General features: G+C 44.5%; 2 protein-coding genes and 1 pseudogene across 3 annotated transcripts; 1 reads left to right on the top strand and 2 right to left on the bottom strand.

Annotated features, from left to right (window-relative positions):
- Positions 1 to 260: 260 nt before the first annotated feature.
- COMTD1 (catechol-O-methyltransferase domain containing 1) lies at positions 261 to 1,903 on the top strand. The gene is made up of 7 exons (XM_006887500.1): positions 261 to 354; positions 484 to 611; positions 804 to 909; positions 982 to 1,100; positions 1,178 to 1,232; positions 1,473 to 1,606; positions 1,751 to 1,903. The coding sequence occupies exons 1-7, from the start codon at positions 261 to 263 to the stop codon at positions 1,901 to 1,903; spliced, it is 789 nt and encodes a 262-aa protein (XP_006887562.1).
- A 3,656-nt stretch (positions 1,904 to 5,559) lies between these two features.
- VDAC2 (voltage-dependent anion channel 2) lies at positions 5,560 to 23,108 on the bottom strand. Of its 2 annotated transcripts, XM_006887501.1 has the most exons (10): positions 22,993 to 23,108; positions 22,739 to 22,789; positions 21,324 to 21,392; positions 20,932 to 20,981; positions 15,470 to 15,622; positions 15,319 to 15,371; positions 14,826 to 15,053; positions 11,965 to 12,115; positions 9,182 to 9,239; positions 5,560 to 5,941 (listed from the first exon to the last, which is right to left on the bottom strand). In XM_006887501.1, the coding sequence occupies exons 2-10, from the start codon at positions 22,767 to 22,769 to the stop codon at positions 5,850 to 5,852; spliced, it is 885 nt and encodes a 294-aa protein (XP_006887563.1). In that variant the 5' UTR covers positions 22,770 to 22,789; positions 22,993 to 23,108; the 3' UTR covers positions 5,560 to 5,849. The 2 variants fall into 2 exon arrangements, with proteins under 2 accessions (XP_006887563.1, XP_006887564.1); XM_006887502.1 differs by lacking the exons at positions 22,739 to 22,789; positions 22,993 to 23,108 and adding an exon at positions 22,319 to 22,373 and having other exon boundaries at positions 5,850 to 5,941; positions 21,324 to 21,395.
- LOC102873627 lies at positions 12,548 to 13,444 on the bottom strand (annotated as a pseudogene).
- Positions 23,109 to 23,316: the final 208 nt, after the last annotated feature.

The raw sequence follows: 23,316 nt of genomic DNA on the forward strand, positions 1-23,316 counted from the left end.
CGGGATGGAGGAACCTTGACCGCGATAAAAGGCAAGCGCCCCGTCTTGGACGTAGTTCCGCGAGCAGCCACCAGATGGCCTTCGGCTCGCTTGGACTGGTCCAGAAACGAGATTGCGCGGCCGCGAGATGGCGCCCGAGGCCGCGGCTACGCGAGCTGAGCCTGGACAGGGCGGAGCCGTGCTGGGTGGCGGGTCCGAGTCCGGCCCGGGAGGCCCCGACTCACCACGTGATCCGGCCGCAGCTGCCTCCCGGCCGCACCATGACCCTGCCGGTGCCCCGGTTCTCTGTGCCCACCACGCTGGCCCTGGGCTCGGCCGCCCTGGGAGCTGCCTTCGCCACCGGCCTCTTTCTGGGTGAGCAGTGCGCGGGCTCGCAGGCTGCCGAGCGTGGAGGGCGGCGCGGGGGACGGTGTAGGGCCGGGTCCGGGAGCCGAGCCTGCGGATTCTCAGGGCTCGCGCCCTGATTGCTCTACCCTCCTCCAGGACGACGCTTCGCCCCGTGGTGGCCCCGCACGGAGAAGCGCCTGCTGCCCCCGGAGGACAGCCCCCTTTGGCAGTACCTGCGGAGCCGCTCGGTGCGGGAGCACCCAGCGCTGCGGAGCCTACGGCTGGTCAGCAGGGCGGGCCCCGCGTGGCTGTGCGCTCCAGGACATGGCAGTGGCCCTTTCTGGTCCCCGGGCTGGAGCGATGGGTGACCCCTGAGGACGTGTTCCCAGTCATCGCCGGCCACACCCACCGCCGCGGACACTGGGGGCCTGGGAGGGCGGTTGGCTGGGCAGGTGCGAACCTCTTTCTCCACACAGCTGACCCTGGAGCAGCCGCGGGGGGATTCCATGATGACCTGTGAGCAGGCCCAGCTTCTTGCCAATCTGGCGCGGCTCATCAAGGCCAAGAAGGCGCTGGACCTAGGTAGGAACACGTGGCTTGATTGGTGGGGGGCAACCTTCGCCGGGTCTGAGCATGTGGATGCCCTGTCCCCAGGTACTTTCACGGGTTACTCAGCCCTGGCACTGGCACTGGCCCTGCCCCCAGCCGGACGCGTGGTCACCTGCGAAGTGGACGCAGGCCCCCCAGAGTTGGGGCGGCCCTTGTGGAGGCAGGTGAGTGACCCACACACACACACACCGGCCCCATGGGGCATGGAGCCCGGCCTCATGGTGTGTCCCCCCTTCTGCAGGCGGAGGAGGAGCACAAGATCGACCTGCGGCTAAAGCCCGCGCTGGAGACCCTGGGTGAGCGTGGCAGGGAGCCCACTCTCCAGACGGGGCTCTGGTGGCCTGGCGGCGGGGAGGGACCGGTTCCACACTCCAGCAGGGGTACTGGTGGCCAGGCGGCAGGCTGAGGGAGCCGGGGTGGTATTCCCCGGCAGCCTGGCCTGCACCGGCCTTGTGGGATGCAGCACTTCCTGGTGGCGGCCAGGGCTAGGCGGGAGCGCACGGGGCCGACCTCACCCCCTCCTGTCCTTCCACAAGATGAGCTCCTGGCCGCGGGCGAGGCGGGCACCTTCGACGTGGCGGTGGTGGACGCGGACAAGCAGAACTGTGCTGCCTACTATGAGCGGTGCCTGCAGCTGCTGCGACCCGGGGGCGTCCTCGCCATCGTCAGTGTGAGGGTCGAGGGGAGACAGTGTCTCTCCAGGCTGGACCCTGTCCTTCCCTGTTCCTCCTCCTGTCTCAGAGCCCCACCCCAGGCTTCCCCCTGACAGGGATTCTTGGTGGCACCCCCATTCACAGCTGCGCCCACCCCACAGGTCCTGTGGCACGGGGAGGTGCTAAGGCCTCGGCAGCAGGACTTGGAGGCCCAGTGCGTGCGGAACCTGAACGAGCGCATCCTGCGAGACGCCAGGGTCCACATCAGCCTCCTGCCCCTGGGCGACGGCCTCACGCTGGCCTTCAAGATCTAGGGCTACCTCTCTCAAGGGAAGGACCTGGAGCTCCGGCCACCCACCCGCAGTTTAAACCAATAAAGCAGGGCCTGGAGCACACTCTACCGAGCTTGCGTGTGGCACTAACGCCCGGAAGGGAGAAGAGGCTCCTGAGGGCAGCTCGTCTGCAAAAGGGGGCCTCAGGGGACGTTTGAACCCCACCCCTGGACTTTACTGTTAACTGCTGTGAATGTATTCCAACTCATGCCCAAGTGCAGAGAATTGCTCTCCAGGGCTTTCAAGCTGTGGTCTTCCAGAATCTTCCAAGGTGCCTCCACTAGTCAAAGACGCTGTCACGAGGTGTCATCTAGTCGCCAATTCATAGGACCCTACTGGTCGAGTGCTAATCGTTTGTGCCACTCAACATCCAACAGACTGAGGGCTGGGTGTGTGCACTCCACCTTGTCCATGCTTTCTGAACAAGGGCAGGTGAAGTCCCTGTTCACTGCAGCAGGGACCACAGGGACACCAGTTCCAACCACAGCAGTGCAGGACAATGGGCACTTGCAGGTTGTGTCAGCCCTTCAGCCTCACTGGCAAGGGGCAACACTTTTTGAGAATCAGGCCACTTGACCTTAAGGTTGTATTTTCTACTTAAATATGTAATTTCTACCCACTTCCTGAAGCCTGGAAGGTGAGGCACTGGAGACCCCTGGCCAGGGAGGTGAGAAGCAGCCATTTCCCCCCAAGGATGATGTTACCTGCTCTAGGCTTTCCAGCATCATTATCCATAAGGAAAGGTGGACAGGAAACCAGGTTTTACTGAACACCTCAGGCCAGGAACTTTATCTCATTTCTATCTTCCCAAGTCCATAAGATCAGATCGGCTATTCTTCCCAATACCACTGCCTCAGGAAGAAATGGCTTAAGCCTGTAGACAGGCTTCACCTCTCTGGTTGGGCTGCCAGGTAGGTCAGAGGGACAGTGCTGGACTAAATGGCTGGGCCAGCTGGGAGATGTGCTCAGTAGTGCTGCAAAGCATGCTGATCTGCTCCCACAGGCTACAGTGAGAAAGCCATTAAAGCTCTGCTCTAACCACGGGGTCGCCATTCTGATGGGAGTAGAATTCAACCTGAATTTGGTTTTTCTTAGTTCGGGGGGCTCCTGGAGGTTACCGGAAGTAGAGGGAGCAGTTGGAGCTCACAATAGTGACTTGCGACTTGGAGTCCACTGCTCCTGAGATGTCACATTATGGACAATCTGAGGCTTTAGTCATAAACTCACCTCTTTCCCAAGGATGCTTGCTTGTACTGTTCAAACAGAAGTCCAGACTCTAGCCAAAAGTGCTGGACCAGCGGCTCACTTTCAGTGTGAGCTCTGCATGCTGGGGCAGGCCTGGTTTCCTGCCTGCCCAGCAGTCACCAGGAAAAATTTCTTTCTCCAGAACTGGGTGGGGGAAGAGGATGTCAAAGCCACTGCGACAGCCAGAACCTACTCGTAGCTCTCCCTCGACTGGGTTTCCTGTGGCTGAAATCACACAGGAGATTGTCCATCTTTCTCCCTTGGAGCTACTGGGGGATTGATACTGCCAGAGGCACAAGCCCTTAAGTCGGCAGCACAAACCTTTATGGACCAGGCCACCAAACTCCCCTTGGCAGAAGTCAACCACAGGGTCCTCGGAGCTGAAGGCCATCGGCCAGAGCCTCCACTTTTGTTAAGAGGCGCTTTCCCAGTTTGCACAGACATCTTTCCCTTGTTGCCTTGCAAAAATAGGCCCTGACTAAAATTAATGGTCCTGGTTCAAATTACAAACTTCTACCACTAAATCACATGTCTGTGGGTGTGTAGTCATGGCAGAACCAATCCACTGATGACCCTCCAGCAGGTTTTCAGAGGCAGTAGCTCACACTGGAGGAGACTGCCCATCTTCCTCCAACGGAGGAGCTGGTGAACTAGAAGATGTACCTTTGGTTTGGGTGCACCAACTCCTTACCACACACGAAGCCTCTAGGTCTCCCTCGTTTTTGTAGGGGACCTTAAGGAAAACCAATCTAACATGGGTCATTCCAGTAAGTTCCTTAGTACAAACGGAGTGGGACCAGGAGGAGCATCTGTGGAAAGTCTGCTAAATTCTTTTCCACCTGGCTATTTTGAGCATCTGTCATTTAGGTACTGAATTCCATTTTATTGCACGTTCTTATTCTAACTGAAATAAACATCAAAGTGTACTTAAGGTCTCTCTCATAGATACTGAATCATGTCAATGGTTGGCCCTTTCAGGAGGCTGTAAATCACATGGGATAAGACTGCCTAACTTGCTCCGGTAGATTCCAACCACCAGAGGATTAAGCCTTTGGGTTTGCTGGACCTTCCGATGGACACCACCTCCAGAGTGTCATATATCAGGTCTGTTTTATATCAAGTCAACTTTCAACTCATAGCTCACTACAAGAGATCTGAACCTTGCCCTATCCTGCATCGTTAAGACCTCCACCAGAGTCAAGCCCACAGTGGTAAGAAATGGCCCTCCTGACAACTTAACCTGAGTATGTGATACATCTAAGGGGCACTGTGGTTGCACTTCCTCTAAGATAGATTTGTTCTTTTGACAGTCTATGGCATATTCAATACTCTTCTCCAACACCACAATTCAAAAGCACTGGTTGGTCTTGTCTTCTATTCTCAGTAAGAATCTAGCACTCCAGTAGTCTAGCAGTATGGATTTTACAAACTGTCCTCAACCTTTGATCAGAAGGTGATGACCTTTTTCCCATCAGAAAACTTGCTGATCTTCTCTTCCATCAAAACCACATACATTAATCTCTTATCATTCATATCCAAGACAACATTAAATAAAGGCCAAAGGAGCTGCTTCATGTCTCATTCCTAGGCCCAAGTTGAAGTCTGGTGTCTTCTTGGAAGCAAATGAGTAATGATTATCACAAAAGTTTCTTTGCCATCAAGACAGAACTGACTCATAGCTGACCATCCAGTGGGTTTTCAGAGGCAGTAAATTTCACGAGGAGACTGCCCATCTTTCCCCTACTAACAAGAGAGCCCACACATTTCCCCTTCTGCGATTTAGAGCTTCCAAAATCTACCGCAGGGTCAGCTGTGAGTTGGTTCTGACTGACAGCAATGACTTCTGAGTCAGTCAACCCATCTAGGACCTAGTATGTTTCCCTCACTTTCAACAAGAGCTCCCAGGAAAGGGGGGGGGGGGGGATAGAGGGGAAGGGGAGAAAGAGAAAAAGTGAGTGAGTTTGTGTGAGTTTGTGTGTGTGTGTGTGTGTGTGTGTGTGTGTGTGTGTGTGTGTGCTTCTCTGGATTTATTCTCCAAGGCTTTCTAGAGTTAACAATGATAAGATTTAATGCTATACGAACTTACAATATGAAGTGTATAAAGGCATATTAATTTTATTGTTGTCTTAAAAAATGTGCACGATCACTCTGGGGACACTGACTGTGGCACAAATAATAGGTAAACAGCAAACTGCTCACCAGAAAAAAGTACCGGTTAGATACGAGACCCTACCTGGCATAGCCTTAACTCTGCAAATCCTTGAAGTAGGTACTAAAGGTATTTCTAATGAAGGCTGAATTTAACAAAAAATATTAACCTCATCTTAAAAGGTCTCATTTAATGGCAATACCAAATGTTAAAAGGAACATAAAAACCAACATGCACACAACTGCACAGTTTTCATAAAGATCTATTTCATTACTGGTGGGTAGCGCATTTAACAGTTAAATACATTTAAATAATGTATAGGTGACTGCAAGGCTGCAGCATTGGTAACTAGACAGATAACCAATTCAACTAGAAACAAGTAACTGTCTAAATATTTAAAATACAGCTCTTGTTTAGATCATCCTTTGTTTTGATCACCTTTGTGAGGAGAGTGGGAAAAGCCTGCTGGTCACAATGGAAATATATTAAGGCCAAATCTTCTGATATCCATTCCCAGAGGTGTCTTCAGCCGGATTAAGCCTCCAATTCCAGGGCAAGCCCAAGTTTGTGGCCTCCAGCATTAATGCTTTTCCCATCTACCAGAGCTGACAGTGTAAGCTTGACACCTATAAACACAAGACAGCCGTTAAAACATGTATGAAGATCTAAGGGGGGATGGGGGAGCAGAGGTCACAAAATTTGATGGGTGGGGGTTTGGAGAGATCCAGCATGAGACAGAATATATGCAAACTTTATAGGTAAACCATTGTAAAATAAAAAAAAAATTAAAAAAAAAAGAACTGCAAGAAATTCAAAACAAAACAAAACCCAGCCAGCCATGAGGGGCCAACCCTAGACACTCCAGGAGCATCCCAAGTCTTCTCTAATAACCACCCCAGATGAAAAGCCTATGGCTCTGTTAGCCCATCAATTGATCTACTAGTGCCAGTCACCAGAGGGCACCTGGAAATAGCTGGGATACCAAAGTGAATTCCAACTACCAACAGAATCCACAATGCTTACCAGGAAAAAAGTACTAGATAAGTACTAGGGAGATAAGACCCTAGCTGGAAATTCTCTGCAAATACCTAGTCATAATTATGTATACTTGTTTTATTCTTAATTTATAGCATTATTTATAAGAACATAATCTGTTATGCCCTATGTAAACAGGGTTCCAAATCACAGAACATAAATACATTCATTCAAAATGCTCTAGGATATATACTAACATCTAATAAATTAAAAAGGCTGAAAAAAATAAGACATTTTGGGGGAAAACTGAAATTAGACTACACATTAAAACCAAACCTGTACACAACAGGTATGTTGACCAAAGGAATAAAATTGAGAACAAGAAATAAATCCTACTACTTATGGACAATTGATCTTTGACAAAAAGATGAGCTCCATTAAGAGAAGGAAGCCGGTCTCTGTAAAATATGGTGCAGATAAAACTGGCTACCTATTCTCAGAAAACGGAAACAAGATCTGCACCTCGCAACAAAAACTAATTCAAGATGGATCAAAGACCTTGGCATAAAACCAAACTAAAGATCAAAGAAAAAATTAGGGCAAACTCAGGAGCCCTGAGCCAAAGCTCCTAGGCAAAAAAAAGACTACCAAAAATAGTACATCACAATCAACAGAGGATAAAGCAAGAGGACTGGGACATCATAAAAGCAAAAACCTTACATTTAACAAGTCTCCTCCAAAAAGAACCTATGGACTGGAGAAAATTATCTGGAAATAACACATCTAACAAGAGACTCATCTCTAACATCTACAGAAAACTGAAACACCTCAACAAGAAAAAAACAAGCAACCCAATTATAAAATTAGCTGAAGACATGAACAGACACTTTACACCACAGAAGACAGTCAGATGGCCAACCACCTCATTAAGAAATATTCAAGTTCATTAACTACTGTTAGGTGCCAGAGTCAACTAAGACTCATTGCAACCCTATGAACAATGGATCAGAACCTTGCCCTATCCTGTGCCATCCTCATTATCGTTGCTATACTTGAGCCCACTGTTGCAGTCACTGTGTCAAACCCATCCCACTTCACTGACCCCTCTACCTATCCAAGTATGATGTCCTTCTCCAAGGACCAAGATTCAAAGCAACAATATCACCTTACTCCAGGCACATTAGAGAGCAATATTTAATAAGGCAGTAAACAACAAATGCTGGCAAGAATGTGGAGAATGGAAATCTTTTACACTGTTTAGAAATGGAATACAGTGCAACCACTATGGAAAGGAGTTTGGCACTTTCTTAAAAAGTTGGAAATAGAAACACCGTTTGATTCAGCAATCCTACTAGGTATATATCCCAAAGAAATAAAAACTACAGCACAAGCTGACATACTCACACCTATGTTTACTGCAACACTATTTACACTAATAAAGAGTGAGAAACAACACAAATGTCTAACAACAGACAAATGGCTAAAGAAACTGGTACATTCACACAACGGCATATTACACAGCACAAAAAAAATGAAGAATTTGTGAAATACTATACAACAAGGATAAAACCAGAATGATGCTGCTGCCAGACAACTCAGTCATAAAAGGACAATTATGGACTACTAATACAAAAATAAAGGACTACTAATACAAAAAGGAAAAGTTTATATACAGAAATCAACCTTGGCAGGTTAACAGAGAAGCTTGAGGAAAGGGAGAACAAACAATGAGCACGCTCATTCTCAAAAAAAACCATAAACAAAGCAACCCAACCTCTCAGCCATCAAGTTACAATCAGAGTGACCCTGCAGGTTGGAGTAGAGCTGGCCCACAGCATCCTAGGTTGTAAACCTTTAAGGAAACCCACTGCCATATTTTTCCCCCTAAGTAGTTTTGGTGGGTTTCACCAGCTAACTCTTCTGTTGAGCAACTGAGCCCTTTAATCACTTTCCCGCTAGGGTTTTACATTGGATCTTGCATGAATGTTCATTTTCTTAAGTCATGGCATTTTCCTAAATCATATAGGAAAATTACATAGGCAACAAACATGTATTTAAGCACTTTTTTTCCTTTTCTTTTTTATGTGTGTACCGTCAAACCAGATCCAACTGGAGATTTCCCCTCCTTCTCCAGCACAGCATCTGGTGGATTCGAACTGCGAACCTCTGTGATTGCAGTGCAGCTTCTTGCCACTAGGCCACCAGATCTCCCATAAATACTACCTTTTTTTATTTGAATAGAGGATTGGACACAGAGGTAAAACAAATGTGACAAATGTTAATGGCTGGTGAACTGTTCTTTGAGTATTTCTTAGCTTTCAAATATTCTAAAGGAAAAAAATTGGAGGGGGTGGAAGTCTCTATTTAGAGGAGAAAAAGTTAAGCACTAGCAGCAGTGTAGCCTCCATCCCCAGGAGCTTGTCAGAAAGGCAGAACTCATCACCATGCTTTGGGGGTAAAATCTGCAGTTTTATAGGACTGCCCAGAAATTTACATACTGTTCCAGAAAGTATCTATGTTTAAGATACTATGTAGCATAAGAGAGATTACAGAGACAAAACAAAAAGCAATTAACTCCTGGGTAGTAAAAACTATAAGACACTTTACCTAGACTAAGAAAACTCAGTAAGGAGTGATTAAATAATACTAGGGAATTAATGACAAAACAGCATCATGACTGTGCAGAACAACCTTATTCTTTAGAGAGGACAGGTGATGAGGGAACTATTGTCTTATTTTTAAGAGCTAAAAAAAAAAAATAGGTAAAATGGGTGTTGAGTTTGTTGGGATTTCCCCCCAACTGTTCTGTTTGCCTAATTCATAAAGAAAGAACCTGAAGAAACAAAAATAATTTTAAAGACCCAACAACATCAATCTTTAAGGACACTTACCAGGCCTCAGAGTCTGAGTGTACCCCACTCCAATTAAACTAGAGTTGTTGACCTTTGCCTGAAATAAAAATGCAAAACAACTATAACAAAAAATTTTAAATGGAGGCATTATCTTCTGCATACTTCCTTTACTATGAAATTATGAAGTGTTCAGCTTTCTTATTCATGTGAGATAGTACAATTTAACACTGCCTATTAAGCCAAAGACCAGTTATCATTTAATTCTTAACTCACTGAATGCAAAATCAAATTTTCAGTAAAACCCAAACTCTATAGACGTCCCAGACCGCAATTTGTCTATCTATCCAGCACCAGAACCTAGGCACACACATAAAATCACCCTTACCAAGTACATCAGAACCTGGCTAAGAGGCAGCCCACCTGGTAAACCACCTGAACACATCAGTCTCAGCACTGTGAGGGCTGAAGTTTAAATAAGTACGTATTACATATCACTACTTTCAGGGTTCTTCTTAAAGAATGAAAACCATCAATGTTAATTGCCAAAACTAAAAATCCTTCACCTCATGTTCTCAAACCCCCCACTAGATCACACTTGAGATTGCACGATCCTAATATTTTAAGCCTGTAACAGACCTTTAAACTGGCTGGAAGGAACGCTGGTGAACAGATATAATTAAGGAAAACTCCTTCAAATTTTTTTCTACAACCGTTAACGTTAGTAAGCCACCGCCTATCCAGGGCCAACTGAGTCAAGAGCGACTTAAAGCACTCTCTCCCCTTCAAGTTTCTATAACTGTAAATGTTCATGAGAGGCAGCTGCCTGACCGCTTACAGTGTGTCCAGGTAAATGGAAGCACTTGCCCCCCAAGACAGACCTCCCTCTGACAGCCATCCAGGCGGCCTCGTCAGACTCTATGGTCATCTCTAACGCCTGCTCCTTAGCATTCTGAGCACAAAGGTTAAAAGATAAACCAGCTTCTAGGAATAAAACAGATTTGGAAACTGACTTTATTCTTTCATAATGTCATAAAAAAAAAAAAAGCCCAGTGCAGGGAAAGCAATTATTAAACTGTGGTCATAAATGGCACCTATTCACCTGGCCTAGCTAAAAAGTTTTCATAAGTCGACATTTGAGATCTCTAAGAATTCCCCTACTAGTGGTTATCTCATACCTCAGTAGGTATAAATGTCAAATATTTTAGGAGTCAATCAAGAACTTAGAGACAAGAACTTTGGGGGTATTAAGAGATGCTTCCAGGTGCTGTTCGACTGGGATGACAACAGGAGTAATCAAGTAGGAAATGATAGATCCATTTCCCAACTAACCTCAGAAGTAAATGACACACTGGTCTCAAGGTTCCTCTCCATTTCATACTATGAAATGCTAGTAGCTGAGAGCCGTATCTTCCCCTAGCATTAATTCTGGAAAAGTGGCCAAACTATACTTAGAGAAAATGAAGACCTTAGAATAGTGCTGAGTGAATCCTGAGGTTTTTATTGCTTCAGTACAATCAGACCTATACATACAGGAAAAAAAGTGAAAAAAGGCTGAGGTGCTTCCTGTTCTGATTAAAACTGTGTTAAGATAAAACAAGAATGTAGCTAGAGTTTAAGTGCCTAAATTACCAAAATATTGTCCTTAGGAATGAAGAGCACTTTATTATGTAACAGAAATAACTCACGGATGGTTTAACTTTCTTTCATTCCCAGTACATACAGTACAGGCAGTCCCTGACCTGTAAGCAACTGACACAGAGGAACAGCTGCTGATCTGCCTGAAACTGGAGCCAGCTCCTCTACACTCTTGGATCCTGTACCATCTCCTAGCCCAACCCTTTATGACTTCAGGCAGAAATAACACCCAAGAATCTGAGGTTGGTGAAGGATGTTCAAGTGTGCCTGAAATGGGAGGCTTTTTCTACATTCTTTTGAAATGTCTAACATCAAAATAGTCCAAAGAAGAGAAAGAAATTACATAATTGTAAAAGCAAGTCATAAACAGCACTCAAGCCAAGTCTTCATGAACCACCAGTGACCAGGAAGTTTTCCTGGGAGTCACGACCTTCAGTGCTAAAACCAGGACTGGGCAGTGCTGGCTGACTTGGTCAGTCAGCCACACAGGAAATCGACAGTCACCAGTCCTAGCTCCACCTTTGCCCCCTGAATAGCAGGGCAAGTCCTTTGCCTTGTTCTGCTCATTTCATATGCAAAATGGCATACCACACTAATCTTTGATCAAATATAAAGAGATTTGATAAATCACAAACAAAAAAGATTATTCTTTCATCAACTGCTTTAGGGATTACTTTCAAAATCTAGACTAAAACACTGGTTTTTCTTGGGTCCAACAGGCTGAAGGGAGCCCTAGTAGCCTAATGAGTAAGGAATTGGACTGACAAACCAAAGGCAGGCAAGGCAGTTCAAATCCACTAGCTGCTCCACTAGAGAAAGATGGGCACCTTCCTCCTATGTGATTTACAGTCTTTGAAAACCTTCTGGAGGGTCAGCTACATGTTGGTTCTGACTGTACTGCATGAGACAGTCTGGGGCTCATTATTTTATTCCTTTTCTTGGGGGAATGCTCATTTTTATTCACAATGTTAACGGAGTAATTTTGTGAGGTTTAACAAGCTCTTCTGGGTGGGCCTGCAAGTCAATTCTAATGTCTCCATGGATAAAGAGGAGCATTCCAAATCCTAACCTCAATTTGTCTGTAAACTGAGAAATACGTAAATCAGAGTTCAAACTGTCAACACACTATAACCAAAGCTTAATTCCAACAACCAAAAATCCCATTCGAAACCCAAAGCAGTACTCACAGAAATGGAAGCGGTGGGATCCAACTGGTATTTAGCAGCAATGCCAAAGCGAGTGCAATTGGTTCCTGATGTCCAACCCAGGTTGACTGAAGTGTCAAGATCTTCACACACTTTCTGATAAATTGATCCTCCAAATTCTGTCCCATCATTGCTGTAAGATATTATAAATTAACTCTAGAATAGACAATGTAAAAATAGACTCTAACGCATTAATTAGGCTGACATTGCATTTACATGGACATACACCTGCTCCCATAGAGAGCTTTAGTATTTCACTGAAAGCTTCCAAGTTCTGGAAGGTTTTTTCCCGGCCTATCTCCAAAAACAATCTAACTCACTGCCTTCCAATCGGAAAAGATTCACAGCTGACTATCGAGTTTCTGAGACTGGGAACTGACAGGTAGACTAGCAGCACAATTCCTTACTGATTGCCCCCAGAGCACTCCATCCAGTAACAAGGGGTAGTAAAACACATCAAGGTATATCCTTGCCATGCCACCACGACACACCTTAGTGTAGAACACACACTCAAGTGAAAAAAGGCCCTTAATTTCCAAGGTCATTTTCTGGTGTGCTACCATGCTCATGCAGTGTACACAAGGAATCCATACAGGGAGCAGGAACAACAGAGATGAGAACATCTCATCCACAGTGGGGGAGCTAGAGGGAGAAGGTAGAAGACAACGAACATCTGCATCAGTTGGAATGTCATAGTTTTCCTTATCCAGAGGATGAATTTGCAGATCTGAGTTTAGATAGCTAATGCTGGACAGAGCCCCAGGGGTCAACAACCCATGAAAGGATTCCCTTTCATCACAAACCAGGGGTCACCTGAGTCCCTCAGGCAAGGATCCTAGCGCTGTTCCAGTCCAGTACACATCATGTTATTGGTGACAACACCAGGGTAGAAGGCATCACATTCCTTATGGCTCAGGATATTGACCCTGGAGCATCTCAGGCCCATTATACTTGACTCTTCATGCTGATGAGGTACCTGAGCCAGCAATCTGACACTGTTCTCCGAAGTGGACACGTTAGTAGGGCAGGTGCAGGGTCTGGATTCGGGCTCCCATCACTGCAGGTCTGCCCAGCTTCAGGAACATGAGGTTGTAATCACTGGAGTGCCTGGGAATGATGGGACCAGAGCCCTGCCGGTACCTGGGGTGGACGATGGAGTGAGTGGTCCCAGCGGAGCTGTCTGCCCTAGAGGAGCAGCAGGTGATCCTCTACTATCCGAGCCCAGAGAGGCTTGTTGCTGTTACAGCAGTGTGTTCACCAGGACGCCTACACAGTGGATCAAGAGGCCACTGAAGAGGGAGACCTGCCAGGCCTTTGAGCCACACGCATGGGGAGCTGTAGGGCGCATGGGGAGCTGTAGGGCGCATGGGGAGCTACAGGTCTCATGGTCCCTGCTGGTGTTCTTTACGGGGAGCAGAGCCGCCTCTGCAATCCAGAGTTGCTCCATCAGCAGGGGCACCATCAGCTTTCCTCATGGCTCGAGTGCCAGAGGTGGCAAACAGTGGAGATGCAGGAGTCTCCCCTCTCTGAACTGGGAAAGAGGGAGGAGACCCAGAGGTTCCTCTGCCCTGCCTGAGGATCGCTCGTGAATCCTCTGCTCCAAGGTCATAATCTTTAAAAGAGCTCACTGCCACATCTTTTACCAAAAGAATGGCTGGCAGGCTAGCAGTGGCAAAGTTTTAACAAGAAAGCAAACCAATAATGGGTTGGTGGGACAGTCACTCTGGCAGGCAGTTTGGCAACTCCTCTAAGAAGCTAAACATGAAAATTCCACATGACCCACTATTCCACTACTAAGAATATACCCCCCAAAAAAAGGAGAACTGAGACACAGATTTGTACACAAATGTTCATATGCACATTAATCACCATCCCAAGAACATGGAAACAGCCCCAAATGTCCAACCACAATCGAACAGATTGAGAAATAACGGTACATTCACACGATGGAATACTACACAGCACACAGAAGAAATGATTTTTTTAAATCACTACCTAACATGGGAGGAACTGTATAAGACCATTATTGTAGAACGAGAAAGCTAACTAGTAACACATGTATGAGGATCAAAGGGTGGAGGAAGGGGGCAGAAGGGTGAGAATAGGCAGGAAGGAAATCAAAGGGCCGCACAATTTGATGGGTAGAGAGATGGGGTGAAGGAAATGGGAAAGATCCGGCGGGGATCTGGAAAGACCATAATGGTGGCATAGTTCAATGAAGATTAATTTTATAAAACTTAACAAGTGGGAATGATTATACAAAAAACAATGTGAATGAAGTATAGTGTGAAACACCATGTATACAAACTTAGTAAGCAAACCAATATAAAGTACGTATTAAAGGGGAAAAAAGAATGGCTGGCAGATTAGAACCTCTAGCCCTTCCATTAGCCACCATGCACAGTAACCACTGTGCCACCAAGACCCTCTCCATACATACTGGGAGAATAAGCCCAAATATATTAACAAGAATTATATATACCAAGTAGCAGAACTATGCAGAATTTTTCTCTACTTAGTAGTATTTTCCTGTATTTACCATGTATAATTTTAAAATTTATAAATTTTAAAACTATCTTATAGACAGATATGTTATGGACAGCATCCTGGTGGCACAAACCCTTGGGCTGATGCATGGGAAAAGATGTGGCAAACCAATTCCTTAAAGATACAGAACCTTGGAAAGAACATTATACTATTATTCAATCATTAACAAAGAGGCAAAAATTCCCACTAAAACCCTAGCCCAGATAATTTACTCTGTCCTAGGAGGCTGTTACGAGTCATAACCAATGTGCAGCAAGAGGCTTTGCTTTTTTGGTAGACATGAAGCAAGCACTTACACATTAGTGTGTAATTGGAAGTCCCCGGTCCGGTAGCCCACAGCAAAGTTATTCCTTGTCAGCTTTGATTTGGCACTGTCGAAGGTCATCTGGTACCCAGCGAGCCAGCCCTCATAACCAAAGACAGCTGAACCATGGATTGCAGGTCCAGCAAAGTCAAAGTCAACATCACAACCAAGGTTTATGCACTCCCTCTTGTAAGAAGACTTGATTTTACCACTTTTTTTTCTGAAAAAGAACAAAATGTCTTAAAACTAATGTCAGTGGGAAGATTTATGTGCAGTCAGTCACAAAAGCCTCTCAGAGGCATGTTCATTACCCGAAGGTAGTACCACAATGAAGACAAATATTTGAGAGCAAGCCAAAAGCAATTCCAGGGTTCAAAAAATGAAATAAAAATCTGCTGCTACTGATTCATAAATATGTATCTTTCCAAAACACACAGAAGAGAAATGCCTTCAAATTTCAAGTGCATAAAAATGTACACGCTTACCCTGTGTTTGGTGAGAAGGTAGTATCAAAAGTCAATTTTAAACCTTGGCAGATCTATTTGGTAAGAAAAAGATTCTTTTTCAGATTTTTTTTTTTTTTGGCCACGCAAAAAGAACATAGTTTAAAAATTAAGGCATATTTTCAAGAGTTACCTGGTCTTCAATTGCGATTTCTGTTCCCAGAGTATTATCAGTGTTCCATTTTTCTGTGAAAGTCAGCCCATACTCACACCATTTATATTTGGTCTCCAAGGTCCCAGTAACTTTACCAGTGTCTGTATTTGATGAACCAGATGTTGAGAATTCCTAATGAGAAAAAAATAATCTCGTGAATTTTCTCCTAAGCCTAGATGAATATACCCTCTCCACACTCCATCTACTCATCACTATTTCACCAGTATTCTTTTCCTGTTTAGCTTCCTCAACATTCCTCTTCCTCCTACTGCTTCATATACCAGTGACAAAACTGTCTGCAAGTAGCTTATATTCCCAACTCATCAATCAAAATTAACTATAATCAATTCCCAAATGACAATTTCTACTACCTTTAAAGAAAACATCTTCGAGACAACTGGCATTTTAAAAAAAAAAAATCAATGGAAAATAAAAAAAGATGCATGCTCTACACAACAGTGAATCAAATACTAAACAGGTTACTATGGTAAATATAGACGTCATCATTCAAAAATCTAAATGTATAAGTGATATTCTATTATAAAAAAAATTACCTGAAATCTTCATGACCCTAAAACAAGAACTAAATAGCACCTGGGTACCACTTGTCTGACAGCTCTGTCTTTCAGGCATCTCTGAAAGGGACAGCAATAAAAGGACCCTGATACAAAGCAAGAATATGGAATTAAATGGAAATCATTAAAAAGACCAGGCTGGCAACGGGTGGAAACCAAGACCACGGGTTTTAGTCTCTGCAAGCCTGGATCTGAAATTAACCTTGTACTTCAACTTTCAGCCATACAGACAGACCTAGAAGGTGACTGGTAATCCTGAGAAAGCGAGCATTTCTTAAAATGATCAACCATGGAAGGTCAAGAGCACTGCAGGTGCGCAGAGATAAAGCTCAGATGGTAGAAAGAGTAAAAAAGGACAAATGGAGATGAAACACAGGAAGAAAATGGGAAAAGTGCTGTTAAAATGTGGGAACAGGAATCAAGGTACCAAAACAGTGTGTATGAACTGTTGAATGGAAACCCAATTTGCTCTGTAAGCTGTGTTCAAATGTGGTAAAATCACAATACCGCTGAAAATTCTTGAAGAATGCTTACCAAGCCATGAACAAAAAGATTTTTCTAAAAATTTTTTGGTATTCTCAGTATTTCATGTCAATCATTCTCATAAAATTAAAAGTAGAGGGCGGAATTTATAGAAGATTTATACAACTTGGTTTTAGCACATATAAAACTATATTCCACATAATAGATGCTTTTCTTAAAAAAAAAAAATTATTATTTTTTTGCACATGTGTGTCCCATCAAAGCAGATCTGACTGGTACAGATTTCCACTCCTTCTCCAGCAATGCATCTGGTGGATTTGAACCACATACCTCTGGGACTGCAATGCAGCTTCTTGCCACTAGGCCACCAGAGCTCCCTTTGAATCTAACTTTTTAAAAACACAACAAACCAACCTCACAGGAGGGAACAATCCCTCGTATTTTAGGTAACTTTCTTCTCTATCAAGTGTGAATGACTTGCAAATCCCTAACTGCACACAAACTGAAATGCAAGCTATTGATTGGAGAGGACTTACGTGAAATTTAAAATTTGTTTCCAACTATCCAGAAATGTAATCTCATGAGGGTCAGTATAAAGGTAGGCAACTCAAATCTTCTAAGATAAAATATTTTAAAACCTTCTGAAACATTCCAATTTGCTTAATAATGTCTATGTTGTGGCTTTAGGAAAGCCAACAGTAAATAAAGAAAACTGGAACCACAAATTTTTAAACCTACAAAAGAAAAAAAAACTAGCAAAGGGGGCTGGGGAAGCCAATTTATTCAGAATCAAAGCATCTATAGTATTAAAAGAATGCTCTTGTGGCTTAGTGGTTAAAGAGTTGTGCTGCCAACCTGACAGCATGAGGTTCAAATCCATCAGCTGCTCGGCAAGAGAAAAATGAGCACTCTCCTATGCAACTTACTGCCTCTGAAAACCTGCTGGATGGTCAGCTATGAGTTGGTTCCGACTCCATACTATATAACATTGTGCTATTGCTTATACTACAGTTAAACTGACCCAAATTCCTAGTTCTTCTACAGATTCTCCTGAAATTAAGATGCTTTTATAAGTCAATGTAGAGGACTCAATATATCTATCAAAAAAGCACTGAACTGTTACCAAAAATATTAAATATAAAGTTAGGAGTCCAATTCTAACTATCACTTTTGAAACAACACTGAGACGACAGTCTCCAAGTTTCCTGAGTTGTAAAAGTCTACTATTACATTAGACTACATCAAAGTAAAACATTTACATCACCAGTGTATGTTCTACTGTGTATTTTCTCAATACAACAATAAAATTGGGGGGAGGGGGAATCCTGCATCTAAGAATGAACATGTTTAACTTGTAGGCATTTACAGTGACCTGAGGGAAAGTTTACAAATCAAATTGGTTTTCCACTCAACCATTCCTACATACTTCCTTTTATGACATTAGCCTACAATACCCACAATGTAACCATACTCTTCTCACTTTCTCCTTCCCTATTATCTCTTTTCAATTAATCCTTCTATCCAATCCTTTTCACTTGCTGGGCTTTATTTTTTAACAAATGCTACCCTTTGACCTTATACAGGTGTATAAGGTATACATTTCTAAGAAGTGTCTCCTTGGTGTTTTTGTTCCCCTCACAGGCCTGAAAGTTGAACTAAGAGGATGAGTTTTGGTCCAAGTCTGAAGGGTGACTGAAGGTCAGACTCGGGGCTCCTCTTCTCTACCTGGTTTTTATGGTATTTTTGTTTTACTTCTCTCCCTACTCTATCCAGGACATTTTGTGATCCCTGCTAGAGTTGTCAGCACTGGTGGCCAGGCACCATCTAGTTTTTCCGGTGTCAAGGTCGTGGAAATTGAGGTTCAGGTGGTCAGTCTTATGTACAAATTATTTCTATATATCTCTGCTTTCCTTCCTTTCTCGTTCCAGACAGAGACCAACACTTGCACTTCACGGGGCTGCCTGGAAGATTTAAGACCCTCACTGAGAGCAGCTACTTTAAATCCTGAACTAATGACTCTTGAGGCCCCAACTACTACTAATCATCAATCCACAGACTGTTGTTTACATGACAAGAATTTTCAATATACAAACCAACATCATCCTGTGGGATGAGAACTAGTTGACAGTCCTGGTTGAGCTTACACTCTTATCACCACTTTTATTTCCAACATAGATTCTGCTGTATTTACTTGGGACCAAAAGAACTCTGGTGATGCTATGATTAAGGTATACTGCCATTAAGAACTAGACTGACAGCTCAAATCCACCAGCAGCTCCAAAGCGAAAGACATGGCAGTCAGCTTCCATAAAGATGACAAGCCTTGGAAACCTCATAGGTAATTCTACTCTTTTTTACAGGGTTGAGCCGAATCAGAATTAACTTGGTGGCAGTTAGAGGAGGTTTTTTGTTTGACTTAGGAGCAAACACAGTAGTAGGTCAATAACAGGCTTTTTGAAGTAAATCCATCCATCTATCTATTGAGAGTGTGGGAGAGAGAGAGAGCAAGAGAGAGAGAGCGCGCGCGCATGTGTGTACCATCAAATTGGATCTGACTAGTACAGGAGATTGCCCCTCCTTCACCAGCAGAGCATCTGGTGGATTCAAACTGCGTACCTCTGGGACTGCAGTGCAACTTCTTGCCACTAGGCTACCAGAGCTCCATTATATACCCCTCAGATCTTAAACTTACTTCCCTAAGACTTACCCTAACTACGCATATCTACAATAAGGCCAATATTTTGGTTTATCAAACAATCTACTATTTAATAGACTTCTGAATATTCCCTTCTTTAAAGTTTATTCTCTATAACTAGAAAACAATCTAGTATTTGTATTTAAAGTCTTTTGTATTTCAACCAATACTCTGCAAAAATTTTAAGGGCTTGGGTGGTTGACCTGTGGCCGCATTCGTTGTTGTGTGTTGTCAAATCAGAACAAACTCAAAGCCGACCCTCCAACTTTTTTCCAGAGGCCATCAGCTTTTCAGAGGCAATCACAAGGGGAATTGCCTTCTCCCTCGAAGCAGCTGGTGGATTTGAACCATGTGCCTTTGGGATTGCAGTGCAGCTTCTTATCTGATCACCATAATTCTCTCTCACCACTCTACTTGAGCAAATCAATCATCCAATTACAAATGGATACCCACGTTTTCTTTCAAATCAAAGAAAATCAGTGTCAGGTAAAACCACTATAAAATCCCAGTAACCCAACAAGTCCAGGATGCAACAATTAATTTAATGAATATCAGTTATATACATTAAGAGTTAGCAATAACTTGTATGAATCACCAATATTGTGCATGTATCTACTATACTCATTCACCCCCAAAATAATAACAAAGAAAAATTACACCAACATATCAATCTGTCAAAATATTCAAGTCAAAATTTCTTTTCTTAATAAAACATGTGGAATTATTCCTCAGAGAAGAATATTAGGATATGGCCATTTTATAATAATTCCTACATTTGAAAAGTTTTGAACATGTATAGCCCAGAAGTCCAACAGGGTTAGAAAGTTACAACAAGTATGTAACAAGTTCTCTGCCTTCAACTTGTAATTTTACTATGTAAAAACAAGTGCATGTGACTGATGTCTTAAAGTTTCTTATGTGTATATAATAAACAATACAGCAAAACACCAAATGAAAATAGGAACTCCTATTGGTACAAGCAGTCAGGAAATCAAAAAGCGTATTGCGATGGGAAAGTCTGCTGTTAGGGACCTCTCAAAGGTACTCAGGAGCAACAGTGTCTCTATAGAGACTAAGGTGCGCCTGATACAGGCCATGGTCTTTGCAATCGCTTGTTATGCATCAGAAAGTTGGACAATGACTAGGGAGGACAGAAGGAGAGTGGATGCTTTTGAGCTGTGGTGCTGGAGAAGGGTACTGAATGTACCATGGACTGCCAGGAAAACAAACAGATTCATCTTGGAGAGGATTAAACCAAGCTACTCCTTGGAGGCAAGGATTCTGGGGCTTCGTCTGACATACTTTGGACATGTTGCCAGGAGGGACGGGTCCTTGGAGAGGGACATCATGCTTGGGAGGGTGGAGGGACAGCGCAGGAGGGGAAGACCCTCTATGAGATGGATTGATTCGGTGACTGGGGTAGTCGGGATGGGTGTGTCAGAGGCGGTGCGGTTGGCGCAGGATAGAGCAGGGTTTAGGGCTGTTGTGCATAGGGTCGCTATGAGTCACAAATGACTCGACGGCACATAACAACAACAACATCCAAATTAAAAACAAATCCTGCTACCAATAGTCTCCTTCAAACATAATTAAAGATTTCTGCCTCTTGAACCAAAAACTAAGACTACCTTATGGGCTTAAAAATCAGATAAAGGCACATCAGAATTTACTAACTAGCTTATACTTACCACTCCACTGCATGACTTTGTTTTCACATCTAGTTTCACCAACCCAAAACCTTCAAGAAAAGGAAAAGACAGTTAAATTATTCTTCTGTATAAAGGATGCAAAGATTCTCCATGTTCGGAGGGAAATAAAAATGTGTTGAAGAGAAAAAAATTTAAATCTGTGCATTTGTATACTAAAAACCGACTTGTAAAGGACAGCACATCTTCAGTCCTGGAAGATTATGTCTTTTTAACTAGACTTTGGAATGCAAAGTGTGGGTAGAAGTAGCTATGGATAGTTACACTAGCAGACAGAAAGAAGTTATAATCTGATGAAATCATTGGTTTCCTTAGATGATTCAAACATACACATTTTCACTTCTGATTTACTTTTTAAAAAAATAATTTCTTACCAAATCCTTTGTTGAAAATATCTCTGGCAGCTTTACCAAGGTCAGCATAGGATGGAGGAATGCACATTGCTAGTGGAAAGAAACATTCCAGTATTAATGTTTTCCCTCCACCTTCGGTCCAAGAACATAGCCATCTGCTGATGTTTAAAACAAGCAATTCAACCTGTTGGGATTTTTTTTTCTTTTTTTAATGTCACCAAAAGCTAAAATCTACAAAGATCCATAAGGCAGATTCATCCTCAAAAACAAGGGCTTTGGAAAAAAATTAAAAGTAAATGGCTGTAAGAACTTGAAAAAGGGTGGCCTAGTGGCAAGAAGCTGCACTGCAATCCCAGAGGTGTGCGGTTCAAATCCACCAGATGCTTTGCTGGAGAAGGAGGAACCATCTCCTCCTGTACTAGTCAAATCTGATTTGACGGCGCACACACACACAAATAATAAAAAAAAAAAAAAAGAACTTGAAAAAGTTCTTCCAAAACCGAAAAATTAACTTTCTTTCCTAAACTTGCAGTAGCCATAATGTCTCTACAGAAGAGACAAAACTGGAGACACTCAAACAAAGACATGTATAGGGGCGAGCTCTGGTGGCCTAGTGGCAAGAAGCTGCACTGCAATTCCAAAGCTGCATGGTTCAAATCCACCGGATGCTCTGCTGGAGAAGGAGGAACAATCTCCTCTTGTACTAGTCAGATCTGATTTGACGGTACGTACGTACGTACACACACACACACACACACACACATAAAATTTAAAAAAAAAAAAAATACATGTATAGGGCAAGGAATGACTAAATAGGACAAAACCAAAAACAGGCCCTCTCCACCTGTATGTCCTTTGAGTATCCTTACTGAGTTCAAAACCAAGATTCTAGAGTAGGCAGAGAAATAAATAAGTCAGAAACTTAAACATGCGAAACTTGGGGGGGGGGGGGGAAGGCAGTCGTCTGTTTCACTCCGATGTCTCCATCGACTATCAAATGGCATTCTCAAAATATTCATGGCAGTCAAGGCCTCGCCCAATGCGGAGCAGCTTAAGGACAAGCAATCTGAGCTCATTCATTCTACACGGCTCGTCCACGCCCTTAAGAGAGCGTGGAATGACCTTGCGATCGCTGAGGGATCTACTTCCTTCAAAGGTAGAATTCTGCAAAAAAAATAAGGCTAGCCTTTACAATTCGTAAAAGACAGGCCCAAAAAGTGAAGGTGAATGCGGCCACAGGTCAACCACCCAAGCCTAGTCCCTCCATCCAGAAATCCACTAGCCTTCTCTCCAGAGCCAGGGCAGTCAGTAGGGTGGGCTACCAAAAAGGGCTAAATTCCCAGAGATAAGGGACTGGGGGCGAGGGTGGGCCATTGGTGGACGGGCTCGGAACCCCGGAACCCCTGGTCCTACCCGCTGATCGCCGCTTTACTTACGCCGCGCGCAGCTCTGCCCGTAGGTCGCCATGGCGAGACGAGGGAAGAGATCTGCGGAAGGAACAAGAAGTGCGGTAAGGCGGGGTGGGGGACGAGTCAAGGGGCCAGGAGGGGGTCTCGGACAGGAGGGGCTAGCGACCGTGGGGCTGCGCGGCCATCTTAGGGATCCAGGCCGACCCCGAGTTGAGCTCAGGACTCTGGCTTGGCTGCGGCGGCCGAGGCCCCCGGGTGGGCCCGACGCGGATGGCCGGTACCTGGTGGTCTCCGAGAAGGGCCGCCGCGCCGCTCTGCTCGCAGCTGAGGCCGCCCGACTCGCTCAAAGTAGAGCTGCAGGTGCCGCGGCTGGAGGGCGAAGTGAAGGAGACACCGTTCCGCCCGCCGCAACCCTGTCCTGCCCCTGCCAGGACCCCGCCGCTGCCCCTGGGGCTGTCCACAGTGCCTGCCCCGGCCGCGCCGCCCGCCGCCTACTCCAGCCTGCTCCGCAGCGGCCACATGGACCGAGGGGAACCGCGGTCCAGAGGTGGGCTGCCTCTGTCCGTCGGCAGGGGCCGCGAAGGCCAAAGCTGCCGTGCCACACG

This window comes from Elephantulus edwardii, unplaced genomic scaffold, assembly GCF_000299155.1.
Source record: "Elephantulus edwardii isolate Elephantulus edwardi_28Jun2011 unplaced genomic scaffold, EleEdw1.0 scaffold00058, whole genome shotgun sequence".
In the NCBI taxonomy this organism is placed as follows: Eukaryota; Metazoa; Chordata; class Mammalia; order Macroscelidea; family Macroscelididae; genus Elephantulus; species Elephantulus edwardii.